General features: G+C 36.4%; 1 protein-coding gene across 12 annotated transcripts in view; it reads left to right on the top strand.

Moving 5' to 3' along the window:
- The window catches only part of LRMDA (leucine rich melanocyte differentiation associated), a 635,267-nt gene that overhangs the window by 447,067 nt on the left and 173,479 nt on the right, over positions 1 to 14,721 (top strand). Inside the window, exon 6 of one of the 12 annotated variants that reach the window (XM_066191486.1) lies at positions 13,262 to 13,408. The exons of 10 other annotated variants lie outside the window; for them this stretch is intronic. In XM_066191486.1, coding sequence (XP_066047583.1) covers positions 13,262 to 13,300 — 39 coding nt within the window. In that variant the 3' untranslated portion in view covers positions 13,301 to 13,408. Of the gene's footprint in view, positions 1 to 28; positions 120 to 13,261; positions 13,409 to 14,721 lie in introns of those variants that run through there. One more of the 12 variants, XM_066191484.1, reaches the window with a different exon arrangement.

Consider the following 14,721-nt stretch of genomic DNA (forward strand, 5'->3'; position numbering starts at 1 on the left):
CATTTGTATCTTTTTTCTTTCCTACAAGGTGACTATGGATTTCTTCAGTGCTGTGTTAGCAGTGTTAAATACATCCTTGGTTGTAAAAATGCATGGTGTTTGTAAAATAGAGAAATAAATTTGACGTTGTATCATATCTGCCTTTCCAGTTTTGCTGCTTAATGACTTGTCCTCACTCTGAAGTAGAGAAGGGGAAAATAAAAACAATTTTTATATCCCATCACTGTATTTTATCATTGCAGGGGATGACAGAGGCTTGAAATTGTAGAGAAAAGGACTGACCACTAATAATTTGTTACCACAAGTATGGTGAGAAATATCATTCTGTAGCAGCCAACAGATTTCACCAGGTTTCTGTTTTCACAAACCCCAAAAGACACATCTTTAAGGGAGAATGCTGTTAGCCAGTAGAGATTGAACATCTTCATCAGCAGTGTGAATAGAGGCCTATTCTGTAATTGAGAGGCATGTGGCTGTGTCAGCAGGTGATGGCAGACAGACACACCTGAATGACAGTGTGACAGGGAGCAGAGACAGGGGGCCCCATCTAGCCACTCTTACTGCCGGAGTGATGAGCGCACAGGAACACAGTCTGTGAATTATCAGCAGGCCAGGATGAGATGAGGCTTAGGGAGGGCTGCCAGACAGTTTGCAATGTGCTACACATTTCTTTCAGCAGTTACTATTTTGCTATGCATAGCCCCTTGCTATTAAGCAGACAGAACAGCTCATATCCTGTGGACGGATGATAGATATGTCATATCACTGAAAAATTGTTTGTCTTCCACAGGTGTATGGGATGCCTTTTAAAGCAGACAGAGCACATGACACTTTTCAACACTCTTTTCGATACTGATTTGGCATTCAGGGTCTATCAAAGGAGAAATCTTTCACATGCAATTATGACAGAAAATAAAGGTGATGAAGTGTTGTATACAAAGAATGGAGAGAGATCAAAGGACTGTAATGAAAACTGATTACAATAAAAGAGCAGCTTCAACCCTGAGAACTCCGTAGAACTGCTTGGGGCATGACAAGACACACACACACACACACACACTTGCAGGCACAAAGGAGAAGATGTAGATAAAACCACAGACACTAATTCATAGGAATAAATGAGGAAAACTATATAGCTGCTTGCTTGGATATCACAAGGCACATAAAGATACTGAAGTGGTGTAAAGTGACCATTCTAACACGGGACAGTCTGATCGGATCCTTTTGTGAAACTTTCTTTACTGTAGTACCAAAGTTTTGTAAATTTATAACTCCTGATAAGACTGTAGGATAGATGACTGTTTTCAATTCTTCTATTGTTTCCTTGATTAATCTCCTGGGGATCGCACACAAAATAAGTCACTCATTCAGGTTTAAATATTAGCAAGGACACTGTTTAGTACTGTTAGTTGCATAGAAATGAAGAAATTAATCAAGTTTACTCATCTATCCTTTTGACTTCTGTTCTGATTTAAAGCCTATTCAAATGACTTTGCATTGACTTCACTGTCTTTCCCAAATTCCTGAGCTGAGTTTTGAAACCATTCATTGGCCAGTTCCAGTTAAGTGCCAAGCAATTTTGTTTCCATACAAGTTTACAGACCATTATGCTAAGTACCTTTCACATGTTTCAAAAAGCCTTGTGTGATTGAGTATAAACCAGAATTATTTATTTACTTGTTTTTAATACTTGTATTCTTTAATAACTTGCCAATATCTCTGTAGCAAAAGACCCATCATTTTACACAAGGTAAAGAATTGACAGTCTTTGCAGCTGTGTTATTTCGAATTTTTATGTTCTGCCAAGATTCCTCATAAATAGTGAGTTTAGCTTTAAACCCAGAAGGAAGAAATATTTTTGAAAACTCTGCAGAGCTTGCTTTTTTTTCCACTTATATTCTGAATGAACGATTTTATTTTTAGTCCCAAAGCAGAGAGTGTTACCTGGAGCAACATTGGCTCAAACCACTTATTTTTGCTAAGAGTTTTAAAAGTGATTTAGCTCCTTGACTTGTGTGAAACAAGAACATTTCATTGTTTGAAAACTCAGCTACAAAACTAGAAATGTTACCCACAGCGCTGATGAAATTTCAACTAAATCCAGAAAAGCAGCTCACCAGTCCTAATATCTTTCCAAGGACTGGGTTTTCCTCTCAAAATTCCATTCTGTCTCTGTGAACATAAGACATACTACCACTTATAGCAATATATTTTGCCCACAAGTTAGTATTTAAAAATATTGTCTCACATAATAAGCAGAACTGCTTTCTCTTATGTCATTCAAAAGGGCTTTATATGGGCTATGGTGCATCCCAGAATGAACATCCAAAATAAATTTAGAAATGTTCTTCTGTAAAGTGGTAAAAGACCTGACAGTATTTCTGCTGCATTGAACACCTACTAGTGTGTTCTAATGAATGTTGGCCATATCAGAGCATTTTTTTTTCTTTCCCACGGTTTATTTCCTGCTGTGAAATGCAACTGTTAGAATATCAGATTTAAACTCTGCTTATTGGGGTTTCTCTCCTTCTCTGTCAGGCAGTGTTCCTTTCTTTGCATCACTGTCAAAGCCAAGAAGACCTCACTCTAGAAAGGTCAATTTTCAGAGATGTGACCCTTGATAGTATGAGTGTCCTATTTAAAAAGTGGTGGCAATAACAAGCCCACCCCCACAAGCTAGAAGACTTTATCATTCCTCCTTTTTGCTCCCAAGTTATTCCAAACAGAATGACTGGGAGGAGAATCCTTCTTTTTGTGTTGGTTGCTTGAATGACTTTCCCTGTCTAAAGGTGCCTGTGGTTATCGTGTGTCATAAGCCCATGTTCTCCTCTGGCTGTGGAGAATGTTTGTGTCCATTGCATCAGGCATTTTGAGTTGTGCTATCGTATGTTTTTGGCAGAGCTTGGAACATCATTCGGACACATGTTCTTAATTTCAAATAAGGAAAATTATAGCAAATGGACCTGGCTGCTTGGGAGGAGTATTAAGACATTTCATTTGCTGCAATGATCACTCTTTTAAGGATAGTTATTCAAAATCACCAAAACCATGGCAACAGCTTATCTTCCAGAGCAAAGATACGGTAGGCTAGCATTATCTTAACTTTTGTTGCCCTTTTCATGGCCATGATACGAGTGTTCCAAACTGAATGCCACGTGTTTAATGAGATATTTACAGTAGAAAAAGCAGAGCTAGTATGGGTTTAAACAAATTGACACTCTCAAACATCCTGAGAGGCATTTCTAAATTTTTTAAAGCAGAAGTCTTATTTTGCATCTGGAAAACACTTTCAAAAGAAATTTTATTGGTATATCATAAATACGCAAATGCAGATGTTACCAAGTATTCAGGATGAAATGAGTTAGAAAGATTTCTAAGTATTGTATACAGTAAGCCAACAGTGTAAAGCACATCTACAGAAGTATGCATTAATATCAGGGGTGAGTGTGCATTCCTTTCTGTTTTAACTACCTAAAAGGTTACAGATATTGTCAAATCTCTTGTTGATCTGAAAAAATGCTTTTTTCACCTGTATGTACAACACAAATTTTGGAAGCTGGAGAATCAATAGTGTTCACAAAAGAAGCTAATTCACATTTCTTCAATGGATTAGCACAGTAGAAGTGGGTGCACTACCAAAAATTTTATTTCAAAGTGTTTTGTCGTTCATTTATCCTTAAAAGATAGCTTTTTTTGGTTATGAAAGAAGAATGCTGACTGTCTAATGTACTTCTTGAGAGGGAAATCCATTGATGTTTTTCATAATTGAATGTATAGAAACATCATAATAAAGAGTAGAAAAATCTTGTGCTATGACTCACTGTTGCATGTTCATAGCAAGTTATATTCTTCCACTCTAATGAGAATCCCTTTATAAAGAAAGCAAAAATAGTTTATTAATCGTTAGATCTTTGTCTTCTGAGAAAAAACAATCTCCTTGAATTTTCCATATCATGTAGTAATGGTTTGAAAATCGCTGAGCCATTTGGTAATATTTTTAAGGAGCCTATACAGATTCATTCCAAAATTAATACCTTACAGTTTCATACACAGTGTTTAATCCTTGTATATACTGTCAGTAGCTTCAAAAATAACTTTGTGTGGAAAACGTGCTCAGAAAGTAATTTAATTAGATGTTTATTATGTACTAAGTTTCACTTATATTAGCAGATTGAGAATAATGGTTGATTTTCTTGAATGGTAGCAGAGAGATGCTGTGAATAATTTTGTGCCTATTGTAACACATTAAGATGCTCCTGTATAGTGTAGGGCAGCTAAATTAGATTTAAAATTATATCTATTTTCAGGTCTGGAGAGAGCAAAGGTACCTGAAAGGTTTCTGTTCAGCCTTCTTTTACAGTTGCAACTTTTTATTGGAAAGTAGATGATCTGGGGTCATCTGTGCCAACTCTATGCTGCCATAGCACACTCATGTAGCCTTACCTGCTCAGTAAAACTCAGTTTTCAATTTCCTGTGGTAGAAGCAACACAAAATGTGCCTACCACTGGAATTGGGGCCTTTGTAGGAAATGTAAACTTTCTGGTAAATTTTGTACCCTATTACTATGTTACAGTTCCTTAACAACCCATGTATATTTCTCTGACTAACTCTTTTTAGTTAAAATGTTTATGTATGGTTTTTTTGTGTGTTTATTTTTTTGGCATAGGAAGACAAAAATATGAATCTTCCTTGCTGTGAGATCGTTAAGACAGCTTTTACACACATCCCTTCAAAGTTATTAAAATGCATGTCTGAAGTTCACAAGCTAAACATTCCTTTTGTTTTTCAGGAGCCTAATGTCTATACTAATATTGGAAAAGGACTTTGTGTCAGAAGGAGAAAAGATTATTTATAAAGGCAGAGTATGAATGCCTTCCAAATATTTTTATATTTATAGTGTTAGCTTTGTAATAACCTATGTTGTCAGCTTTTTAAGGTTTCATTTATTGTCTTCTGAAATTCCATATTGCATATATTTTGGATGTACCACTGTGTAATTGTAAACAATTTAAAGTACCCTTGACCAGTATAAAATACTCAGAGAAAAACAAGGACTGTTCAGGTCCAGTGGACCAAAAATCTAGGAGGACTTGACTTTGAAAATATCAGTCCTCATCTGCTGAAGATAATGCCATTCGTGAATGTTTGTAGAGATGCCAAAAATTCCTTCCCAGCCACATGCCTGTAGTTGATTTGACTCTTCTGCTAAAGCAGCAGCATAAGACTTGCTGAAGTGAAGGAAGAACGTGGTAGTGCAAGAAGCAGCAGAGTCTGAGAAACTGAGATCAAAGGATCCCCTGTGGCTTCTACTCCTGGCTCCTACTTCAACTTCCATTTAATTAGAGTCAAATCACAGAGGCCTATATTTTAAAGTGTCTGCTAATTTTGATGAGTTATTTTTTGGCTACCTGATTTTGAGATATGGAAGGTTAGTTTTTCTGTCTTTGTGCATCTGTTTGTGAACTGCATGGAATTATGGATACTCAGTACCTTTAGAAATACAGTAATATCTTACTTCACATTAGGCTAGGAATTGAAGCACTCTAAACCTGTGAAGTTGTTAATGTTAGCCCTCTCTCTTCTCTGGGGTAATATCTTGCTTACAGCACAGGACTAAGTTAATATCTATAAATGAGTAGACAAAATGTTACATTCAAGGGTATACATGAATTTATATATGAGTGAGTGAATAATTATACAAATAGACAAAGGTTTTGCAGTGAATAATTATACAAATAGACAAAGGTTTTGCAGTTCCTTTTTTTTTTTTTTTTTTTTTTTTTTAAGTGGGTAAAGGCCCTAGTACAGTTTCTATGAAAACTTATGTTTTTACAGAGATATGTTTTTATAGATACAAAACAATATAACTTTTTGGGAAAGTCACCACTTGTCTTTGCAGTCACAATGAGTTATGTTTTGAGAGAGCTGTGGTTTGTTTTGGTTGCTTGGTTGGTTTGCTGTTTTTTTTAAGAATAATCAGTCTTAATAAGGCCAGAATAGTCTGGGTCTATATTATTGTAAAAAAGATTCACCATACACTGTATTTAGATATGTTTATATACTGAATGTCTATGCCTAATAACTTGAGGGCAGGTTAGGAGCTATGCACCGTAGACAAGGTATGAAATATTTAATTTTCATATTGTCTGAGTTTTGCATTTAGTGTAAAAAATACGTATTGTCATTAATGAAGGTTCAGACACAGAGAAAAGAATGCAAGTCTGTAAACACACCAAGTTCCTTCTGTTCTCTCTCTGCCTTTGTAAGGGCTATTCCTATACAGACCTCAGGTTTACCTACTTCCATGGACATCTGAATTACCAAGTCTTACAAAAGTTAATTTTGTTTCTAGTTCAAATTCTAAGCATTTAATAATTTGATGTGCTTAGGCTTCTCCTTCTCCCTTAAATAAAAAAAAAAAGAAGAAAGTTTGCTGCTTCCTCAGAGTCAGAAATACTAAAATATGTGCAGTCCTGCAATACCAATGGTTCTTATGTTGTATAACATGAAAATGGAATTTATTGTCAGCTTAACAAAATACATTGTGTAATCTTACACTTTGTATGACTTTTACAAATACAATGAGCATCTTCTTAAAAATACCCTCAGATGAGGTGATATTTTTAAGACAGATCCCTTTTATATTAGTATGAAGTAGTGGTGTTGTCTCAGTTTTCATATCCAGGAGAAGTTTTATAAAGAAAAAATAATCTGTGTGAAGGTGTAAAATATTTTTTACTACACTGAGGATGTTTTTATTGTGAGTCAGATGGGCAGGAAAGGCTCCCTGCAGCAATAGTCTTGAGCCACTTGAAAAGTTATTAGTAGATCTTCACTCCCATGTAATTCAGTCCAGATCTGCAGTAGGGATGCTTCTTGAAGTGCCCAGACAGCTCAGTCCTTCTATTTATTATATTTTTTTGTACGTGGTCCTGAGAACACAGTATCTCTTGTGCTGCTTTTCGAGGGCCTTCATGTGCTTTGATTGCAATATCACTCCAAAAGGTTACTCACTTCCTGGAATAATTCAAAACAAGATTTTTTTCTTTGAAAATGATCTAGGGACATTGGAGAACCCCACTGACAAATATCAAAACCGTGGAAACCTTGAAGTCTTGTAATGTGGAAAGAGAAGTGTGGTAGCTTAGCTAAAGTACAGGTTACAGGAATTTCAGTCATCTCAGAAGTACTTAATTTTCAGAAGTGCAGCCCAGCAGCATAGTTTAGTTTATTTCTGTCTTGGGTATTGCAATCTACATTTATAGGGAAACAAAGTAGTAGTTTTCACGTTTTGTCGCAGCATGGCTGATTCATTGAGGCATTAGAAGTGGTTAATGACTATCAGGGTACCAACATTTTGTAGTTGGAATGCAGAAGTAAGCAGTCAGCAATTGGGACTCAAATGTTTTATTGCAACCTGTCTAGTTTAAATAGAATCACCTGTTTCTGTCAAGTAAACACCAAGTGTTTTATTTTACGTAAGTAGGGACCTCTTGGTCTGTATGAAAGTTGCTTTTCTGCACCAAGAAGGGTACAAAAGATTGCTCAACTCTTATATAGAATTATTTACTGCATCCTTTCGGGGTGGAGTTGCTACAGTAAAAAGTTAAAGCACACTTGAAAAGCATCCTGGTAAAGAGCTGTGCTGATCTCATTCATTGAAAAAAAGAAAAAGCAAACACAGAACTAGAAATAAAAATTAAAGATATATGTATAGAGCTGGGTTTTTGGCATAACTGTGTTAAGATTTGGACTGCATCTTTTCACAGCTTCTGAGTGACTGGGCTGAACAAATAGCATCATGTATGGTGGTAGGAGCTTTGGCTATGGTGCAAAGCACTCACAACTGTTACCAGTACAGTTTTGTAACAGATCTGCATGGGATAAGTGTGTGTGTGATATGTATCACTGATATCATATGTACTTTGTGAAATTATTTTTTTCTTCCTAAGAAATCACAGTTGCCTTACATCCAAGGCTGTGCTGTGCTCAGACAGATAAAACTGTCTTTTTCTTCTCCACCAGAGGGGGAGGTAAAAGTCACTGAGACTTTCAGTCTAGGACTTGGTTGGTTGTTTCTTCATTGTGTAGGAGATAAAAAAGGCCTGATGCTGCAAAAGGACCTTTGTGCATAGCCTCCATGTGTGGTTTCTGAAACATGCTTGCACATGCAACCTGTCAACTGGGGTGGATATTTAATTAGGTTTGTGTAGGTATTGATGATAAAACATACTAAATTTGTGGGTTTGTTTCAATTTTACATTGTTGGTTGAAAACTGCTGGTGATAATGGACATAATGCTTTCTTGTGCTCTAGGACACAAGTCCTTGGAGGCTTCTTCCAGAAAGTAACATCTTTCTACACAGGTATGCTTTTGCTGGGAGAAGGGCATTCTAGGGTGCTTTTGCAAAGGAAATCTTTGCTTTACACGTAGCATATGGATATTGTTCTACACCCCAAACACACTCCTAAACTTTGCTTGGAGCTGCTACAATCAACCCATTTGTTTCAGGACAAATGGCCTCAAGCAATTAACTTTTCGTGAGACTTTCCTTAGGTTTTCCTACAGTGTCAGGTAGGAGCCACTTTAAAGCCAAGTTGTACAGTCAAAGCTACAGTGTTTATTTACCATGGCAGAGCCTCTCTGGCAGTACAGTATTGGATCCTGAAATACTTGCTGCCAACTCAAAACATGCTCATTCTGCTGAAATTTCAGTACATTTTTAATTAAGGTATAAAGAATCTTTTCTCAGTTTTTAGTTCAGCTGTCTCACCAGGCTTGCTTAAGCTGTAGGCAAAGTAGTTACTTGCCTAGAGCAGCAGACAAATAGGGAAGGTAAAATTATGGCTTTAGGCATGTGTAAGCCAGGCACTCTCGCCTTGTTAACATTCCTCTCTGCACCACAGATATTAACTGTTTTTTCCCTCAATTACCAGCTGATTAGCATAATCTGGCTAAATTCCTAGCAGCTTTTCTCAACTGGTGTTTAAATCAAATGTTGTTGATTCTGCTTCAGATGTGAAGAATGATATGCATGTCAAACGGCTTCTCTAGTTTTCCTAACTATATCCCTTGGTCTAATAAGTTATTACCTCTACCATTCTTTGCTTATAGTGTATTCTTGCCTTGTCTTGTATATCCTTGAGTTTACAACAGCTCAGTTACTTGCTGCTTGATAATAGCAGTCTTGAAGAGGTGGGATTCATCTTGTTTGTTTGGATTGATTTTCTCTGCTGCTGTCTATTTGAGAGCAGTTTCCTTCGTTTTAGGTTTGCTCTGAAAGCTTTGCTACCTAGTCGTTTTTGTCTGCTAGGGAGTATGATGACAGGAATTTAGTGTTCCTAAATCAAAGTATGGTGCCCTTGGGCACAAGGTGCTTTGTTTGAGTAATTAAAAAAAAAAAAAAAAAAAAAAAAAAAAAAGTAAATTTTACTGTGATTTTTTTTGTCTACTGAACAACTTCATTGCTCAACTGAATTACAAACTATAGTCAGTTTATCTTCTGGATTTATACTGCTGAGCGTTTTGTATTTCAGGAGCTTCACATTTCCTGCACTGTTATGACTTTATATATATCTTGTTGCAACTCTGAGTGGCTATCTACACCAAGGTTTTCATAAAATTTCTCCTTGGTGAAGCACTGCTATGGGTAGCAATGATGAGAGTAGTAGTATAGAAAAGGCATCAGCATTTTTACTGCTGTGTCATCTGCTGATTCTCAGACTGACCCCTTAGTGGTAGTAGTCTGGCAGCTCGTGGTATCATGTCATTTTTTTAATATCAACACTTGTTCCTGTTGGGAGCAGTGAGTTGGTGGGAAATTTCAAAGGGAAGGCTGCTGTAAGAAAGCTAGAAAAAGCTTACTGCCAATCTTCAAAATATCAAAGACAGTACTGCTGAAGACAGTAACTCCTGCTTCAAGGACAGTACAACACATTTATATCCTCAAAGAAGGAAGTGGTTATTCAAATGCCTGTATTCTCTGAGTGATTGCCCAAGCAACTGTGAAACCCACATCCACAGTTCCTTCCACGTGTTCACATTAATGAATGTGAACAATGCCTGCTCAAGTGTTCAAAGCCTGTTCCACCTTTTTTAAGTGTGCAGCAGAGGGAGAAGGTGGATACTTTTTCAATCAAGCAAGGGGCCTCTGTTTGGATTTGTTGACAAATACAAACAGGCCTTTTAGTATCCATAAACTTAAATGTTCAAGGATTGGCTTCTTAAGTGATTCTTTAGACATCAGTGGAACAATTACAGGGTGGCAAAAGATGCAGTTAATTGGTCATGATTAAAGCTGTTTGAAACCTGATTCCCTGAGTTTTTAGAACACATAATTATTCTATGTAATCCAAAGGGGTACTGCTCTTTCATCCATATGAAGAGATCAGAAAAGGGAGATTTACAGCTTAGGTTGCCCCAAGCCACACATAGCTGACTTAATTTTCCGTTCCAAGGGAATTTAAAGATTGTTGTTGTGACTGGTTCTTGGTGGATTATGTGTTATTTTGAGGTCACCTGTGAGGTTTATTTAAATGATTGATTGACTGAAATTAATTATTCTGTCATGGCAGTAATGGAGATAAGATTGAGGAGACTGATAAATACAAAAGAAAAAGCAATTCTTATAAATGTACTTATGTCCTTTTCAATTTAAATAAATCAGGCGGAATACATATATCCTGTATCATGGTTTTGATGCTTATATTTTTCCCTGAATAGCCAGAGAATGTTTTTTCTTTGGTGCTCCCTAGCCTGAAAAGAAAATTCAGCCTGCTTACAATGGAAAAGTGCTTAAGTCAAATACATTTTCAATACAATACAATACATACCTCAACTCAAATTCTCTTTCTCTGTTGTTTGTTTTTTCTCAGATAATCTCTTTTGCTCTCAGTCACAGAGTAATTTCAATTAAAGATATGGGTTAAGTGGACAAAGTGCAGAGAAAACACACAAGAAAATTTAACAGTTGATGTAACACTTGAATTGATACTAGGAAGGTAGAAACCTCAATGGGTTATATTTGTTCGATTGACCTTCATTTAAGGAAGGGAGAAAGACAAGGAGAGACCTTTTACCTCCTTCTGCCTGGCCTAAATATGCCTGGTCAGTTGACCTATTTGAAGTGTGTGGCAAGGTGAATGTGTCTCTGTAGGCTGTTAAAGGAGATGGGCGTTAGTAGTGCATGGCAGAAAGAACGTTCTGGGTTCTGCAGGTGTGCAGTCCTGAGGCTGCCTCACAAGTGCTGAGGCGATACCTGCTATTAATATTTGACTCTTGAATCGTGGAGATGCCGAGGGTTTGGGGTGAGAATCAGTTTTAATTCACTGTGGAATGCAAGGCAGTGATTTAAAGGCAGCATGAAATTGTTGACCAAAGGCCTTTAAGGCCTTTCAGAACATCCCGGTCAATGTAAATATGCCTTTCTCTTCTAAAAAGACTTATTTTTTTCCTGAAAGTTGTGTAAAAGACATATTTAAAGAGTGCTGCAATGTATGGGGCTTTATGTCAAGTTTCTTATTAAACAAGTGGTCCTGTTTACTTCAGGAAGCGTGATATCAGGAGCTGGGCCCGTCTTTGTGTGCTTAGATTCTGTGATTGGTTAATATATAACTTTATTAAATCTTTCATTCACATACAGGGTTCTTTCCTAGCTTGCAGAAACAACTAAACAGAATACAATCCTTTAACGTGCTATTTACAGCTCTGGAAGTAGTAAACTGTTAAGGAATCCATGAGCTCATCCTATGTACCTATTTTATTGATTAGTAACTCTTCTCCTTTGAATCAGTGTGAGATAGGAGGTCCCCAAAAGTGTATATCCATTTCAGTAACATATCTTTTAAAAGAGGCTGTGTTAACAGTGTAACACTGCACAGGCACTGCCACGCTGGCAGACGATCACATATGTGTTATCTCTCTTAATAAAGCTGTTTTGCAGCTGCAAAAACAAAAGTTTAAAGGGTAATAAAATGTTTTCTTGTACAAGTCAGTGTGTTTTTATGATTAGAATGTGACCCACTTTTCTCTTGAGAGTCTTAATGTATGTGTGGGCAAGGGTTCACTGAACACAGTAGTAATCCTTCTCATACTTGTGTGTAGAAAATGCCAGACTTTTCTTCAGTTCATGCTCCAGCAGTAGGTGAAAAGAGTTGATTCATATCTTCATATCCTGAAGACACAGAGGCTTTTGCATCATGTAATTTTTTTAAAAAAACTTTTTGTCTATTCAGTTAATCTTTATTTAATCTTTTTGATGTTCTTGAAGTAATAGTTCAAATGCCATTTAGGAGAACAAGATCTAATACATTGTACAGAGCAGTTCCATGAGATCTTGATTCAGGTCTGCACAGAGTACTGCACTTTAAAATGTAATGAATGCTTTTCATATGAGATCAGTAAATTGTGATATAACTCTTTTCTTGAACTGTTTTGTAGGTTTTGGCCATATTTCTATAATGCCAACTTCGTTGTCAATAATTTGAAAGTTATATTTTGCTTAAAAATTTTTTAAAAGTTGACCTTCTTTGGCACCACTGAAAAAAAAATCAATCTTTATTGTATAAATCTACTACAGTCTTATGTGTTTTAACAGTATTTAATATTTGTGAAGTAGTTAATTATAGGCAGGAAAACTCCAAGATTTATTTCAGCAAATTGCAGTTATTTACAGGATAATGAATGAAACAATAATTTAGTCCAGTGTATCTTTGACCTTAAGTGAAATTAAGTAACTTACCCATAACTAAGTTTTGAGTGTGGGTTAATGGAAAAGGGCTGCTTATTTTGAAAAACAACCATGAAAACAGAGTGTAAATACCCTATTATTTGAAACTGTCAATATTGAAACTTTTATTTTAAAGCAAATAAATACTGTGAGAAATGTTTAAAACTGAGGTTCATTCTTTAACATTTATTGCTCTCAGCATGTCGTATAAAAAGCCTTGTAGGCTGCTCATTGTCAGTCTTAGATAAGCTGCATAAACATTAAGCTGCAGGTAAGACTTTCTTGAAATCCAACATGTGTCTGGGTCACAGCAATATTTCACACTATCTTTATTTTAAATATCAACTGGAAGCCGTAATAAATAATTTGAAAATTTGTACATGGAAAGAACATTATAATTTTTAAATACATTTATTATATTTTTGAAGAGAGGTGTTGGTTGGTCTTGGACTCATTTGTAGTTCTAGTAGCTGTTTTATATAAGCTGTTTTATTTGCACTGCATTAAATACACTATTTTTTTCTACTTGTAGGTTCTGCTGTACCTAGTATCCTGTATGAAACTGGTTTGATTTGAGTATGTCTTCAGAAAATGTGTTCTGGAGAACTCGCTGATGTGTGAGCTGGGGGAGGTGGATGCGTAGCTGTAGCCCAGAAAAGAAATGCTTCAGACATTTGCCTAGCACAGCCCCGTCCCCTCATCAGCCCCCAGCCAGCCTGGAGACTCAGAGAAACCCCTCAGAGGACAGTCACTGAAATCACCTGCCCCTGGGGAAAGTTTCTACTCAGCCTCATCTCTTAGTCGTTGACTGATGCATAAAAGCTTGTGTTCCCCTGGAGTCTGATCTAACTGTGCGTGTATTCCTGCTATCCTTTTGAGATAGCTGAAAATGAATGATGTACTCAGCGTTTGAATGTGTGAGAAAGACCAAAGCTTAACAGTACTTTGATAGAAAGGAATTAATGTTAGGAGTATCTACTAAAAGCAATATTCTTGGATAAAACAATTCCAGGTTTTCAGAATCTTGTGTCATTCTTGGGCATCTATCTGTGTTTAGTGGTACTTAGCAAAACTTCCCAAGCCATTTGTATCACCTGGGGAATTAAATAGATTTTGTTGCATTTCTTTTCCTTTGTAGGTGTGTATGAACTTCCTAGGAAAAGTCACTATGGACGTTCCTTAAATATAATTATTGATCTTAAAATTTACCCTGTTAAAGCTCAGTCATAATATTGTCATAATTGAATGAGCAGCTCACTTCACACACTTCAGAGTGATTTTATGCCTTTTAAACAAATCACAGGGATTCTATTATTTCGATTTGTCACATTGAACATCTGAAAGTAGAACTTTGGCCTTTATGTATAAGATCCTTTGAATTCCTATTCTTCCCTCTAAATTTTCATCTGTTTTCTCAGTTCTGTTGCTTGCAATATTTTCTGTGGGTTTAAATTCTCACTTTGGAGCTGTAAGTCTGACATTCTTGAAATAAGACCAAGATGAAAATTTGATGCAAGAGAATAAACCAGTTAACTGTTCATTGATTCATTTAAGAAATTCAGTTATTCAAAACACTGACCCCAGATGGTAGGGAATTTGAAGAACAAAAATGCAAGTTAAAGAACTTTGTGAATCAAGCTTCTCTCTTAATGTCTGCTTGGTAGAGACGTATGACCCCTTTCCTGCAGAGTTTGATGAAACTTTTCTAAGTTGTCACTAAATAACCTATGATAGGAAGATTGTTTTAATATCATTACAGAAAATTGCCATCCAGTATGTTGATGAGAAGATACTAAACATATTCATATGTAGTCAGTTGGTGTTTTGCTGAGGAAATCTTGTGATCTGGGCTCTGAGATGTAAATTACAAGAGTTACTCAAGTGATAATGTGGTTAAGAGTGTTAGTGAAGTGGGCCTTCAGAGTGAATACAGCTGATGCAGGGAACTACAATGACCACCTGCAACAATCTGCACCCTGACTTGGTAGGTAA

Source organism: Chamaea fasciata, unplaced genomic scaffold (genome assembly GCF_029207755.1).
Source record: "Chamaea fasciata isolate MVZ Bird 193981 ecotype frontalis unplaced genomic scaffold, bChaFas1.0.hap1 SCAF_9, whole genome shotgun sequence".
Lineage (NCBI taxonomy): Eukaryota > Metazoa > Chordata > Aves > Passeriformes > Sylviidae > Chamaea > Chamaea fasciata.